Source organism: Ranitomeya imitator, chromosome 2 (assembly GCF_032444005.1).
Source record: "Ranitomeya imitator isolate aRanImi1 chromosome 2, aRanImi1.pri, whole genome shotgun sequence".
Classification (NCBI taxonomy): Eukaryota; Metazoa; Chordata; class Amphibia; order Anura; family Dendrobatidae; genus Ranitomeya; species Ranitomeya imitator.
In genome coordinates, this window is record NC_091283.1 from 168860078 (window position 1) to 168876348 (window position 16271).

Below are 16271 nucleotides of genomic sequence, written 5' to 3' on the forward strand. Positions count from 1 at the left end.
ATCCCAGCACCACGCAGGTCCACCATTGCTGTCCCGTTCCCTTCACAATGAGCACCTGTGACCCAGACTCAGCATTGAATGCTATGCTGCCGGCAACATCATCCAGCATGACCGATTGTGTTCAGTGATGGTCTGGGGAAGCAGATTATGACTATCCTTGGAGGGGTCCCACAATCCTCCGTGACCCCTGTGGTCCCCTGACTGCTGCTGAGTAATGTGTATGTCTTACATTCATCCGATCAGTGGTGATGGTCCCAGAGGCCATTACTACACTCCGTGTGTTAGTCACATCAGTGCTACTATTAGGGAGTAGTGGGGATTATGAGGTAGTAGTACTGTGCCATGTAACTTCATATACGGCTGTTGGCTGAAGTCAGGAAGTGCCTGACAGCCCACACACGCCCTAGGGTGACAACCAAGCTACGGGAAGTGATGTGTGCGCCTGACCACACTGACAGCTACCTATGACAGGAAGATGTGGTCAGAGGCAGCGGAAATGTCACTAAAGTAGCTTCACAAGATGATCTACAGGAGGCAAAGAACGGACGATGGAGCAGCAATTACCATGACAACCAGACCCATCCACCATCCTTGATGGGACCAAAAGCAATGGCCATGGACGTGACCGGAAAAGCTGAAGCTGTGGATGAAGGGGACTCCTTGTAAGGCGGCATTGTGGCTCACTTTGGAGAAGTATCATGTCTGATTATAGCTGTGATGTTGTGTCCTGATTCTGTGAGGACTCGTCTGGTCGGTGCCGGTTTTGGTGACTGTGCTGTTGTAATGCAGGGTTAGGTTTGTGAGTGACTCTGTTCCTTCCTCATACAGGGCTCCTGTGCAGAGAGAGCGGTCCTACACCACCGGCTCCTTGTCTGATAGCTCCGGGGTAAGTGCATTGTGCCCTGTGGTTAGTGTCGTGGCATCAATGTAAGCCTGGCCTATGTGATACTGTGCTGAGTGGGGGATCTAAGCCTGGCCTATGTGATACTGTGCTGAGTGGGGATCTAAGCTTGGCCTATGTGATACTGTTCTGAGTGTGGGGTCTAAGCCTGGCCTATGTCATACTGTGCTGAGTGTGGGGTCTAAGCCTGGCCTATGTGATACTGTGCTGAGTGGGGGATCTAAGCCTGGCCTATGTGATACTGTGCTGAGTGGGGGATCTAAGCTTGGCCTATGTGATACTGCGCTGTGTGGGGTCTAAGCCTGACCTATGTGATACTGTGCTGAGTGTGGCGTCTAGGCCTGGCCTATGTGATACTGTGCTGAGTGGGGGATCTAAGCCTGGCCTATGTGATACTGTGCTGAGTGTGGGTTATAAGCCTGACCTATGTGATACTGTGCTGAGTGGGGAATCTAAGCCTGGCCTATGTGATACTGCGCTGTGTGGGGTCTAAGCCTGACCTATGTGATACTGTGCTGAGTGTGGGTTATAAGCCTGGCCTATGTGATATTGTGCTGAGCGGGGGGTTTAAGCCTGGCCGATGTGATACTCTCCTGAGTGGGTGTAACTACACTTTTTCTTATGTGATACCGTCCAGCTTTTCCTTTGTCACACTATCTGCTGAGTGGGGGTATCTACACCGTGTTCATAGTTATTAGGCAATTTGTATTTTTGATGATTACTTTTATTATTGCACAACTCCAGGGCTGTCAGTCAGTCCAAAAGGTTAATAAGTCTGAATGCTTAATAAAGAAAAAGTGTGGGTTTGTCTTCCTTAGGTGAATATCTCCATGCAGAACTATTATGCATCTAAATGAAAAACATACATTTTTCCATCTCAATTGTTTATTTTCATTCAAAATGTACAAAATATGTAGGAGCTCTGGCAAAAATTAAGAGACCACCACATCAAACCCCTGTTATTGGCAGCCCAATCTCCAGACCTGAACCCCATTGAAAACCTCTGGAATGTAATCAAGAGGATGATGGATAGTCACAAGCCATCAAACAGAGAACTGCTTACATTTTTGAGCCAGAAGCAGTGTGAAAGACTGGTGGAAAGCATGCCAAGACGCAGGAAAGCTGGGATTAAAAATCATGGTTATTCCACAAAATATTGATTTCTGAACTCTTCCTGAGTTCAAACATTAGTATTGTTGTTTCTAAATGATTTTGAACTTGTTTTATTTGCATTATTTGAGGTCTGAAAGCAATTTTATTTTTTTTAATTTTGACCATTTTTGTCAGAAATAAAAAAAAACAAAATTCATTGCTTGGAACTTCGGAGACATGTTGTCAGAAGTTTATAGACTAAAAGAACAATTTACATTTTACTCAAAAATATACCTATAAAGAGAAAAATCAGACAAATCGAACATTTTTTTAGTGGTTTGCCAGAGCTGTATCTGACATTTCCCCCAAAATCTGTGACCAATATATTAATATAGCCGCCCCATAGCAGTCCTTACCTTCCATCCATGACGCCTGTCCGCTTCTTCATCTGTTGATCATGTTTTTGGGCAGCACCAAGCACGGCCGCCCACACACTGCTCAGAGAGGGGTTGTTGTCCTTCACCATAAATCTCCATGTAAGATGGGTTCTCACTAGGGTTTGTCGGGTGAGGAAGAGGCCGGCTCATTTTTCTCCCATTTTAAGGCCAATACTGGCACAGAGCAGTGGAGACTTTGATGTCACGATGGAACATTGTCTTGCAGAAAAATCAGGGTTTTCTCGAAAGATGCAGACATTTTCCAGATCCACAGCTGGAAGAAAGTGTCTTCTAAAAACTGACAGTAGGTTTGGGACTTTATTTTGAGTCTCTCTTCAATCCCAGTCTATAGCAGATGGTGACCCCACCTCCACTTTGCTGGGGTCTGAGTGGAAGTGGTGGTCTGTGCCCATTACTGATCCAGCCACGGCCCCTCCATCGGCTCCGTCCAGTGACTCTCCTCTCATCCAACCATAAAACCAGTAAGCAATATATCAGATATTTCTTGGCCCCGTCCTGAAGCTTCCTCTTCTGTATCTTACTCAGAAGTGGTCGGGCTCGGCCTCCTCACCTCGGCCATGTCTTGTGTTCTTCCGGCCTCCAGGGAGGCAGTGGTTCTGGAATATGACCGCACCGGAGGATAATGGCTCCTGGTCGCTTCACATCTGCTTCTTCCTGTATCTGTCGCAGTTAATCTAACACATTTTTGCTCCCTGTTCGCTGTTGGTTCAGTGATCGCCCCAATATCTGAGCAGTTCCAGGCTGTGTCCTCTATAGGACTCCGAACAATTTGTGACTTTTCAGAGTCAGGAAAATTTCATTTTTGGGGCCCATTTTGCTGGAGGAAAAATAATAATTCTGCACATAGACAAAGCTTTTCCTATGTCCTATTCTTTACTGTGCAGGGGTATCTAAGCCTTTCCTATGTGATACTGTATGCTGAACAGAGGTATCTAAGCATTTTGTGTGATACTGTATGCTGAACGGAGGTATCTAAGCCTTTCCTATAAGATACTGTATGCTGAGTGAGTTTTTCTAAGCCTTTCCTATGTGATACTGTATGCTAAGTGAGTGTATCTAAGCCTTTTGTGTGATACTGTATGCTGTTTCAGTGTATCTAAGCCTTTCCCATGTGATACTGTATGCTGAGCAGGGGTATCTAAGCTTTTTCTATGTGATACTGTATGCTGAGCAGGGGTATCTAAGCCTTTCCTATGTGATACTGTATGCTAAGTGAGTGTATCTAAGCCTTTTGTGTGATACTGTATGCTGTTTCAGTGTATCTAAGCCTTTCCCATGTGATACTGTATGCTGAGCAGGGGTATCTAAGCCTTTCCTATGTGATACTGTATGCTGAGCAGGGGTATCTAAGCCTTTTCTCTGAGATATTGTATGCTGAGTGAGTGTATGTAAGCCTTTCCTATGTGATGCTGAGTGAATGTATCTAAGCCTTTTGTGTGATACTGTATGCTGATTCAGTGTATATAAGCCTTTTCTATGTGATACTGTATGCTGAGTGAGTGTATCTAAGCTTTTCCTATGTGATATACTGACTCAGCATACAGTATAACATAGGAAAGGCTTAGATACACTGACTCAGGAAAGGCTTAGATACTGTATGCTGAGTCAGTGTATCTAAGCCTTTCCTGTTATACTGTATGCTGAGTGAGTGTATCTAAGCCTTTCCTATGATACTGTATGCTGAGTGAGTGTATCTAAGCCTTTCCTATGTGATGCTGTATGCTGAGTGAATGTATCTAAGCCTTTTGTGTGATACTGTATGCTGATTCAGTGTAAATAAGCCTTTTCTATGTGATACTGTATGCTGAGTAAGTGTATCTAAGCTTTTCCTATGTGATATACTGACTCAGCATACAGTATAACATAGGAAAGGCTTACTCACTCACTCAGCATACAGAATAACATAGGTAAGGCTTAGATACTGACTTAGCCTACTGTATCTAAGCCTTTCCTATGTTATACTGTTTGCTGAGTCAGTGTATCTAAGCCCTTCCTATGTTATACTGTATGCTGAGTCAGTGTATCTAAGCCTTTCCTATGTTATACTGTATGCTGAGTCAGTGTATCTAAGCCCTTCCTATGTTATACTGTATGCTGAGTCAGTGTATCTAAGCCTTTCCTATGTTATACTGTATGCTGAGTCAGTGTATCTAAGCCCTTCCTATGTGATACTGTATGCTGAATGGGGGTATCTAAGCTTTTCCTATGTGATACACCTACTCGGCATACAATATAACATCGGAAAGGCTTAGATACACTGACTCAGCATACTGTATAAAATAGGAAAGGCTTAGATACACTGACTCAGCATACAGTATCTAAGCCTTTCCTATGTTATACTGTTTGCTGAGTCAGTGTATCTAAGCCTTTCCTATGTTATACTGTTTGCTGAGTCAGTGTACCTTAGCCCTTCCTATGTGATACTGTATGCTGAATGGGGGTATCTAAGCCTTTCCTATGTTATATTGTTTGCTGAGTCAGTGTATCTAAGCCTTTCCTATGTTATACTGTATGCTGAGTCAGTGTATCTAAGCCTTTTGTGTGATACTGTATGCTGTTTCAGTGTATCTAAGCCTTTCCTATGTTATACTGTATGCTGAGTGAGTGTATCTAAGCCTTTCCTATGTGATGCTGTATGCTGAGTGAATGTATCTAAGCCTTTTGTGTGATACTGTATGCTGATTCAGTGTATATAAGCCTTTTCTATGTGATACTGTATGCTGAGTAAGTGTATCTAAGCTTTTCCTATGTGATATACTGACTCAGCATACAGTATAACATAGGAAAGGCTTACTCACTCACTCAGTATACAGAATAACATAGGTAAGGCTTAGATACTGACTTAGCCTACAGTATCTAAGCCTTTCCTATGTTATACTGTTTGCTGAGTCAGTGTATCTAAGCCCTTCCTATGTTATACTGTATGCTGAGTCAGTGTATCTAAGCCTTTCCTATGTTATACTGTATGCCGAGTCAGTGTATCTAAGCCTTTCCTATGTTATACTGTATGCTGAATGGGGGTATCTAAGCTTTTCCTATGTGATACACCGACTCGGCATACAATATAACATCGGAAAGGCTTAGATACACTGACTCCGCATACAGTATAACATAGGAAAGGCTTAGATACACTGACTCAGCATACAGTATAAAATAGGAAAGGCTTAGATACACTGACTCAGCATACAGTATCTAAGCCTTTCCTATGTTATACTGTTTGCTGAGTCAGTGTATCTAAGCCTTTCCTATGTTATACTGTTTGCTGAGTCAGTGTACCTAAGCCCTTCCTATGTGATACTGTATGCTGAATGGGGGTATCTAAGCCTTTCCTATGTTATACTGTATGCTGAGTCGGTGTATCTAAGCCTTTCCTATGTGATACTGTATGCTGAGTGAGTGTATCTAAGCCTTTTGTGTGATACTGTATGCTGTTTCAGTGTATCTAAGCCTTTCCCATGTGATACTGTATGCTGAGCAGGGGTATCTAAGCCTTTCCTATGTGATACTGTATGCTGAGTGAGTGTATCTAAGCCTTTTGTGTGATACTTAAACACCTTTAGTCATTATTGTCTTTCGGTTGCAGCTGAAGAGGAGGAATCAAGGTGCGCGAGCTCCGGCACTGGTAACGGAGGAGAAGGTGAGTGCACCCAGGGCTGGGGTCTACACCATTAAGCCTTTCTTTAGTCACTAATGCCGGGTACAGGCTGCCCCTTCCCTGGCTCAGATAGTTTGTTTTTTTACCTATATAATCCGTTTTTCCCTGAGATAAGCGGCACCAGTGGTGTCTGGCCTCCTCTGGTCTCCTGGTGGCCATATTAATGGGGGTCACATACTTGAATACTTCCCTGTGACGGTTGAGGTCCTGGGGGAGGACGAATTGGCAGAGATTGCTGGGGTGATTGTAAAGTTCCCTGAAGGTGGAATCTGCCATTTAGTGCACTGTGTATGTGGCTGGTTGGATGGCCTCCATATTGTCATCACCGGCCCTGCTGAGCACTGTGTAATGCGGCTGGTTGGATGGCCTCCATATTATCATCACCAGCCCTGCTGAGCACTCTGTATGTGGCTGGTTGGGCGGCCTCCATATTGTCATCACCAGCCCTGATGAGCACTGTGTAATGTGGCTGGTTGGGCGGCCTCCGTATTGTCATTACCAGCCCTGCTGAGCACTGTGTAATGTGGCTGGTTGGGCGGACTCCATATTGTCATCACCAGCCCTGCTGAGCACTGTGTAATGTGGCTGGTTGGGCGGCCTCCATATTATCATCACCAGCCCTGCTGAGCACTGTGTAATGTGGCTGGTTGGGCGGACTCCATATTGTCATCACCAGCCCTGCTGAGCACTGTGTAATGTGGCTGGTTGGGCGGCCTCCATATTGTCATCACCAGCCCTGATGAGCACTCTGTATGTGGCTGGTTGGGCGGCCTCCATATTGTCATCACAGGCCCTGCTGAGCACTCCGTATGTGGCTGGTTGGGCGGCCTCCATATTGTCATCACCAGCACTGCTGAGCACTGTGTAATGTGGCTGGTTGGGCGGCCTCCATATTGTCATTACCGGCCCTTCTGAGCTGTAATATGGCTGGTTGGGCGGCCTCCATATTATCATCACCAGCCCTGCTGAGCACTGTGTAATGTGGCTGGTTGGGCGGCCTCCATATTATCATCACCAGCCCTGCTGAGCACTGTGTAATGTGGCTGGTTGGGCGGCCTCCATATTGTCATCACCAGCCCTGATGAGCACTCTGTATGTGGCTGGTTGGGCAGCCTCCATATTGTCATCACCAGCCCTGATGAGCACTCTGTATGTGGCTGGTTGGGCGGCCTCCATATTGTCATCACCAGCCCTGATGAGCACTGTGTAATGTGGCTGGTTGGGCGGCCTCCATATTGTCATCACCAGCCCTGATGAGCACTCTGTATGTGGCTGGTTGGGCGGCCTCCATATTGTCATCACCAGCCCTGATGAGCACTGTGTAATGTGGCTGGTTGGACGGCCTCCATATTGTCATCACCAGCCCTGATGAGCACTGTGTAATGTGGCTGGTTGGGCGGCCTCCATATTGTCATCACCAGCCCTGATGAGCACTGTGTAATGTGGCTGGTTGGACGGCCTCCATATTGTCATCACCAGCCCTGATGAGCACTGTGTAATGCGGCTGGTTGGGCGGCCTCCATATTGTCATCACCAGCCCTGATGAGCACTCTGTATGTGGCTGGTTGGGCGGCCTCCATATTGTCATCACCAGCCCTGATGAGCACTGTGTAATGTGGCTGGTTGGACGGCCTCCATATTGTCATCACCAGCCCTGATGAGCACTGTGTAATGTGGCTGGTTGGACGGCCTCCATATTGTCATCACCAGCCCTGATGAGCACTGTGTAATGCGGCTGGTTGGGCGGCCTCCATATTGTCATCACCAGCCCTGATGAGCACTCTGTATGTGGCTGGTTGGGCGGCCTCCATATTGTCATCACCAGCCCTGATGAGCACTGTGTAATGTGGCTGGTTGGGCGGCCTCCATATTGTCATAACCGGCCCTGCTGAGCTGTAATATGGGCGTCTCGTCTGCCTCTGGGACTTCCTGTATGGTGATTACTTTCGTACTCGTTGGAAGCCATGAAACCACATCCTCCTTCTAATGTCTAAGATGAAGAACCCAGAGTCTGCGGGATATTTATGGGTGGCAGAACGCTGCATGGATCCAGCAGTGAGACAACGTATGCACATGACGGGCACAACTGATGGACTTTGTTAGTTATGCCTCACTTTTATTCCTCCGATCTGGCCAAAACTACAATTCCCAGCATGCCCTGATAGAATGTGCTGCAATAGTGTAAGTGTCACATATTGGAGACTGATACCTTATGCCCTTTATGGCTGTAAAATGCTGAAATTTTCTTGGGTAAGGGCTTGGTGTGACAGCTTGGTGTGACAGAGGTAAAATAGTGGCACTACTGCAACCAGCATTGGATGTCCTACCAGATCAGTGAGGACCATGGACACTGTCCCGCAGTGGGTACACCGGTACCAACAGGGCCTGGTCTCTTAGAGTCCACGGACTTTTGTATTATAAATGGTGTCCATTATAGGAAGCAATGAGCATTGCATTTTATTACCTCTGCAGGAGCCCAGGAACAAGAGGGTTAAACCTGTCACCAAAACGTTGTCTGCATCCAGCACCCCCCAACAAGTGAAAGTCACCCCACTGAAGAAGCTCAGCCTGTCCATCCAGGTAATGGGGGCATAGGCGCGATCGTTATGGGGTAGGACATGTCTTATGAATTGATCCACATTGTTCCCCATACCTCCATACAGCGCTCCATAGGCAGCCGCAGCGAGAACCGCCTGTTCAGCTTCTCTCCACGGACACGGAACCGAGATGGCGGCTCTGCAAAGAAGAGAAGCAACAAACTGTGGAGCGAAACGTTCGATAGCGCAGGGGAGGAACTGTCCGCCCGAGAGATCAAGAGGCAAGAGGTGCTGAGCGCGGCCATACACACTGTGCAGATTACCCTATAATGTAGTGCTGACCCACGTGTATTAGATGATGGCGGTCTCATACGATGTGTCCCACAGGTGATCTTCGAGTTGATGCAGGGGGAGCGGATGCTTGTTGAAGATCTGCACTTGGTAAAGAAGGTAACGTAAGTGTAGGCATTCTTATCGATCGGTAGATGTGATAGAGCCGAATTTATAAGAAAATTCCCATTATTATAGACTTGATCTGGTTTCACAGCAGGATAGAACTCTTGTTTTATTTGTTTCTTGGACCTAAATCTTCCTCACCTGTATTTTTTTTTTTTTTTTTTTAGAATTACTATGAGCCTATGCTAAAGCTGGGCATCATGACTGAGGAGGAACTGAACCAGATCTTTGGAATCCTGGAGACGCTTCCCCCATTACACCAAGGTCAGTCCTCTGTAGTCCTTAGCAATCGCACTACATGTGTACTTTGTATCTTCTGACCATGGACGCTGCTCTCTCATCTCCCTTGGATCCGGCACTTTGTGTTCAGTTTATGGCTTATTATTTATCATTGGACTCAAACTCAGGACCTGTAGTATGGAAGGCAGAAACTCTTCACAGTGAGCCATATTTCCAGTTCGTCCCTCTGGACAGTACACCAGGAGGTAGTCCTTCGTTTGTCCTATACAGGGACAAGAGCACAGAGCAGTTAAAAGACCATGTCTCATCCCACCCTTACATTTTTTTTTGTCCCTACAGAGAATAGTTGCATAAGAGTTTCTCCTAAGTGAAGATACCTTATCCTGCGGTTTTTCATTGCACAGACTCAGGTGGGAACGTGGGTCATGGCCTTCCTTTCCCCCTGTCAAGTTGTCTGAACCCGACACCTTTCTGGGCAGAGGTTCCTTAGCCTTCAGGCGCTGTACCTGTATAACAGGATCATGGGGTGCATTAAAAGAGGTCTGGATACACATGATGAGAGCATTATACTGCCTCTGTACAAATCCCTAGTTAGACCGCACATGGAGTACTGTGTCCAGTTTTGGGCACCGGTGCTCAGGAAGGATATAATGGAACTAGAGAGAGTACAAAGGAGGGCAACAAAATTAATAAAGGGGATGGGAGAACTACAATACCCAGATAGATTAGCGAAATTAGGATTATTTAGTCTAGAAAAAAGACGACTGAGGGGCGATCTAATAACCATGTATAAGTATATAAGGGGACAATACAAATATCTCGCTGAGGATCTGTTTATACCAAGGAAGGTGACGGGCACAAGGGGGCATTCTTTGCGTCTGGAGGAGAGAAGGTTTTTCCACCAACATAGAAGAGGATTCTTTACTGTTAGGGCAGTGAGAATCTGGAATTGCTTGCCTGAGGAGGTGGTGATGGCGAACTCAGTCGAGGGGTTCAAGAGAGGCCTGGATGTCTTCCTGGAGCAGAACAATATTGTATCATACAATTATTAGGTTCTGTAGAAGGACGTAGATCTGGGTATTTATTATGATGGAATATAGGCTGAACTGGATGGACAAATGTCTTTTTTCGGCCTTACTAACTATGTTACTATGTTACTATGTTACTATGTATCAGATACGGACTAAGGTGGGATCAGGGGGTCGTTCCTCCCCCCCCCCCCCCCACCTCAACCAAGCAGTCCTGGGCCGACAGCTCTCACAGGGTCCCTCAGCCAGCAGCCAGGCTATGCACCATCTGCAGTATTGCACCATCTGCAGTATTACTAGTGTGATTTCGCTTCCCTTAATGGTGGACTCTTGGCATTACCAGCTTCCCCTGTTCCTCTAAAAGGAGGCAGGACAAGTAAGTGCACTGTGTGAATGTTGTCTCGGTGGCCTAGGCCTGTGGGCTGATACTAGCCTTATACCGAAGCTGGGCCTTGGGTCTCAGGTGCTGGTGTTTTGCTTTGGGTTTGGAGGCTAGGCTGGGGCCTCTGAGCTAGCGTTAGGCCACATGTCTGAGCTCATTGTTTGACTTCAGTTTGCTGCCTCATGTCATGGCCACTGCCCTTCGGCTGTTTCAGGGTTTGGCTGCACAGGGCTTCCTGATTAGGCTTCAGAGTTTAACTTATGCCGGGGCCTCATGTTTCTCTGTATTTTGACTAACACTCAGAGGTTTCCACTATTGTTCCACCAGACCAGATTTAGTCTAACTACTCCATCTATAGGCGAGCACGGCTGTTGCTTCGCACCTCATGCCTGTGTGCGTGGCTCTGGCCTTGCACCTCACACCTGTGTGCACAGCTCTGGCCTCAAACCTCACGCCTACAAGCACGACTTGGGCCTTGTGCTTCTGGGCTTGTGCCTCAGGGCTCTTGCCTTTTGTCTCTGGGTTTGTACTTTGTGCTTCCGGGTTAGTTACTCGTGCCTCGGGGCTAGTGCCTCTGGTTTAGTGCCTCGTACCTCTGGGCTTGTGCCTCCAGGTTAGTGCATCATGCCTCTAGGCTTGTGCCTCATGCCTTCGGTCCTCGTGCCTCCGAGTTGGGACCTCCTACCTCACTCCTTGTGACTCTATCCTTAACTCTGGTTAGAGAGGCCTTGTGCCTTGGCACCTGGATCCAGCTTTATTGGCATCATTCCATTGAACTCTGCCCTTAATTGCTAGACTTTGGATGCTATTTCATAGTTTATGGTTGAGAGTTCATCCTACTGGATCTCTTATTGAACCTTACTCTGCATTGAAGAGTATATACTGTAATGAACAGCGAGCCCCTTACTTAGACTAATGAACCCCCTCAGACAGCAGGTGGTGACCCACAACCACCATTGCTGCTGACTGGTTATTGCATATTCCCTTCTAGATCTCTTTGATCGCTTGGTAAGGTTAAGACGTGAAGATGGTACTCTAGACCAAATGGGGCCCACCATGTTGGATTGGGTGAGTATATAATATAATGGCAGGTGTACTTCCAAAGCTGGTACCACCATGAGGCACCATTAAAGTTTGCCCCTATATTCTGGCAGTAATATATACGTATATACTCTACAGCTTCCTTGTCTTCACGCCTACAAAGCATATTGCTGTAACCAAGTAGCTGCCAAAGCTCTGCTGGACCACAAGAGACGTAATTCGGCAGTGCACAATTTCCTTCAGCTTTGCCAAGAGTCTGCATTCAGTCGTAAACTAGATGTGTGGAGCTTCCTGGACCTTCCCCGGAGTCGACTGGTGAAGTATCCACTGCTGCTGAAAGAGCTGCTGAAGCACACTGTGCCCGAGCACCCCGACCATGCCGCCCTGAGCCAGGCTGTGAGTGTGATCTGGTGGATGGAACTATCTGATGGATGATCTCGTGTTGTGCTCATCTGTCTACTCTTTGCCTAGATCTCCGTCATCCAAGGCATTATTAGTATGATAAATAACAAGGCTGGGGAGGCCGAATGTGAATATTATAGGAAGAGACTGTGTTACCTGTACGAAAACCAGAAGGAAGAGGATGTGTGTCGCTCGCGTCTCTTGATGTGTCACGGGGAGCTGAAGAACAATAAAGGACAGGTAAGGGATCAATAACCTCTGTAAGATCCACCATGTGCTCAGGAGGCTTCACAGATAACACTTCTGAGAACTTGGGACTAAGGTGACTTGGGATCTTGTTGTCCATTTTATATTAAGCTGCCATTATTACGGTGTGTAGCCTTTGTACGTAATGATCAGTATGATGTAAGGATGTCTTGTCTTCATTCTCACCTAGAGGCTCCATGTCTTCTTGTTTGAGATGATCCTCGTCCTCACCCGCCTGGTGACCAACAATGATCAGTTAGAGTTTCAGGTCTACCGACAGCCCATCCCGCTGCCCGAACTGGTCCTGGAGGACCTTCCTGATGGAGAGGCACGGGTGAGTGGCTCCATACGAGGGGCATTCACTGCAGCCAATGAACGAGGTAAAGGACAGGACATGCATATTTCAGGGCTGTGTGCTTTAGTTTTTCTACTGTTTACTTTTTTCTATTTTTGTTTTCAGCCAAAAACTTTTTCCGTGTAAGTTTTCGCGATCGCTCCCGGGGACAAGCTCACACCTTGCAAGCCAATGACTCCTTTAACAAACAGCAGTGGATCAGCTGCATCCGACATGCTATGGTGGCAAGCAGAGAGCAGTGTGCCAGCCCTGGCACATCCCAGGACACCCCTTGTACTCTCATTAACCTCTCAGACCTAAGCCTAAACTGCCATGAAGAGAAGATGGAGGATGGATAGAGGATCGCAGATGGACGATTATAAAGTCTGATGTATGGGTCACTACATCAGGACTTGGAGCCACCCCTGAAATCTGTGGAACACTCCTTCCCTCATTCCTCTGCGCGTCTCCCTTAACCCTGTGTACATAGTTCTGGGTTGTCTGTATGTGGACTGGATTTTGATAGAGAATGTTGAGGACTTTGATTGCATGAAGCATTTTGGGAAAAATCCCATTATTCCCAGTATATTATATTACTCGTGTTCTTCTGCGGTGTTGGTTTTCTATATGACCTGAGGCTCACAGTCATCATGTGTCAGAAATGACATCACTAATAATATATCTAAAAATTGTTGCACTTATCATAAGGACTAATACACAATCCTTATCCACTCTGGAGCAGAATTATCAGAAGGAAGAAATCGTGAATAACGAAATCAAGAATTTTAGAAATAGCATCTGTACTAGGGATAGAATAAGCAATAAAGAATCTGCAGTTTCTTAAATTCTCCATTAAGGAGATGATTGTGAGCTCATGACTATCCTAAATCAGAAATTTCTAACCTATCTCAAAACTACATCCCACAGCATACTCATTGTATTGATTATTGTACCCTGCGTCACTGAATATCTAAAAACACAGGAGTCAGCCACATACTGAAGCAATGCTATATCACCCATATACTCCTACACCACACGTTTTACCGACCTCCCGTATACTCCTACACCACACGTTATACCGACCTCCCGTATACTCCTACACCACACGTTATACCGACCTCCCGTATACTCCTACACCACAGGTTTTACCGACCTCCCGTATACTCCTACACCACACGTTATACCGACCTCCCGTTTTACCGACCTCCTGTATACTCCTACACCACACGTTATACCGACCTCCCGTATACTCCTACACCACACGTTTTACCGACCTCCCGTATACTCCTACACCACACGTTATACCGACCTCCCGTATACTCTTACACCACACGTTATACCGACCTCCCGTATACTCTTACACCACACGTTATACCAACCTCCCGTATACTCCTACACCACACGTTATGCCGACCTCCCGTATACTCCTATACCAGATGTCATATTCTTGCCACTGCTTGACATTTTACCATTTCAGCAGTGTGTAACATGGGCTGTGTTTTCCTTGTTACTTATGGGCTTGTTAATAAAAATCTAGTCATTGATTTCACTGAGTTTCAGGCAGACAGTAATGTCACGGTTATAATTCTCATCTGCCTGGCTGCGTGCCACATCGCTTCTCTTCTCGACAGCGTGCCACAGCGCTTCTCTTCTCGACTGCGTGCCACAGCGCTTCTCTTCTCGACCGTGCCACAGCGCTTCTTTTCTCGACTGCGTGCCACAGCGCTTCTCTGCTCGACTGCGTGCCACAGCGCTTCTCTTCTCGACTGCGTGCCCCCACGTTTCTCTTCTCGACTGCGTGCCACAGCGCTTCTCTGCTCAACTGCGTGCCACAGCGCTTCACTTCTCGACTGCTTGCCCCCGCGCTTCTCTTCTCGACTGCGTGCCACAGCGCTTCTCTGCTCAACTGCGTGCCACAGCGCTTCTCTTCTCGACTGCGTGCCCCCGCGCTTCTCTTCTCGACTGCGTGCCCCCGCGCTTCTCTTCTCAACTGCGTGCCACAGCGCTTCTCAGCTAAACTGCGTGCCACAGCGCTTCTCTTCTCAACTGCATGCCATAGCGCTTCTCTGTCCTGCTGCGTGCCATAGCGCTTCTTCTTTTTCCTGCTGTGTGCCACAGCGCTACTCTTTTCGGCTGCGTGCCACAGCGCTTCTCTGCCGGGGGACTTCAGCCACCATCCAGTACATGAATGGATAACGGGTATGCAGATGGAGTACAATCCTACTTCTACTTCATACATTATCCGCCTGTTTTGGATCTGTGTCTGGCCTCTGTGGACTATGACGCACATGGTGGGAATGCCTGCCTCAACATCAATTTTGTTGAATTTATGCAGTTTCAATATTTAAACCTCTTTAGTAATTGTAGGGAAATAGGACTCAGACACTATGATCTTTACCAGTTAACTTAGCATCTCACAGGTTATGTTTGAGGTGAGGCGTCTGCCCTGTCTCTTTTGTATATAAGGGGCAGTCATTTTGTTTCGCTCCATCTACATGCTGTATGAGTTCTGCACATGCTCAGTTGCATCAGTTGTCTGTGACGTGACTGGCTGCCAGGCATCTGTCTGTCTGTATCTGTGAGTTCTGTAGTATGTTATAAACCAATCAGCCATAATCGCTAATGGGTGAAGTGAATAACCTTGATTGTCTGCTTACTCTAACGCCTGTCAGGGGTTGTGGTAGATCAGGCAGCAGATGAACCATCAGATCTTTAAGTTCATGTGTATAATGCAGGAAAATGAAGAGTAATGAGCTGAGCCACCATCTGATGTTTAGGCAACTGGCTCAGTCAATCATTAAAACGACAGGGTGTGAGGTGTAAACGGCATACGGCGGGTCTTATGGGGTGTTTTCAGTATATGGTGTGTCTTGTTTGTGGGGTGTTCCCAGTATACGGTGGGTTTTGTGGGGTGTTCCCAGTATACGGTGGGTCTTGTGGGGTGTTTTCAGTATACGGCATGTTTTGTGAGTTCAAAGTATACGACGGGTCTTGTGGAGTGTTCCCGAGATACGGCGGGTCTTGTGGAGTGTTCAGATGAGGTTTAACAATGATAAATGTAAGGTTATACACATGGGAAGAAGGAATCAATATCACCATTACACACTGAACGGGAAACCACTGGGTAAATCTGACAGGGAGAAGGACTTGGGGATCCTAGTTAATGATAAACTTACCTGGAGCAGCCAGTGCCAGGCAGCAGCTGCGAAGGCAAACAGGATCATGGGGTGCATTAAAAGAGGTCTGGATACACATGATGAGAGCATTATACTGCCTCTGTACAAATCCCTAGTTAGACCGCACATGGAGTACTGTGTTCAGTTTTGGGCACCGGTGCTCAGGAAGGATATAATGGAACTAGAGAGAGTACAAAGGAGGGCAACAAAATTAATAAAGGGGTTGGGAGAACTACAATACCCAGATAGATTAGCGAAATTAGGATTATTTAGTCTAGAAAAAAGACGACTGAGGGGCGATCTAATAACCATGTATAAGTATA

General features: G+C 46.7%; 1 protein-coding gene across 2 annotated transcripts; it reads left to right on the forward strand.

Moving 5' to 3' along the window:
* The first annotated feature begins 469 nt into the window (after positions 1–469).
* Positions 470–13624, forward strand: LOC138662373 (rho guanine nucleotide exchange factor 3-like). 2 transcript variants are annotated; one of them, XM_069747911.1, is made up of 12 exons: positions 470–662; positions 829–886; positions 6035–6088; positions 8579–8686; positions 8770–8931; positions 9031–9093; positions 9267–9363; positions 11741–11817; positions 11929–12186; positions 12262–12432; positions 12629–12818; positions 12899–13624. In XM_069747911.1, the coding sequence occupies exons 1-12, from the start codon at positions 595–597 to the stop codon at positions 13129–13131; spliced, it is 1539 nt and encodes a 512-aa protein (XP_069604012.1). In that variant the 5' UTR covers positions 470–594; the 3' UTR covers positions 13132–13624. The 2 variants fall into 2 exon arrangements, with proteins under 2 accessions (XP_069604012.1, XP_069604013.1); XM_069747912.1 differs by lacking the exons at positions 470–662; positions 829–886; positions 6035–6088 and adding an exon at positions 8165–8287.
* Positions 13625–16271: the final 2647 nt, after the last annotated feature.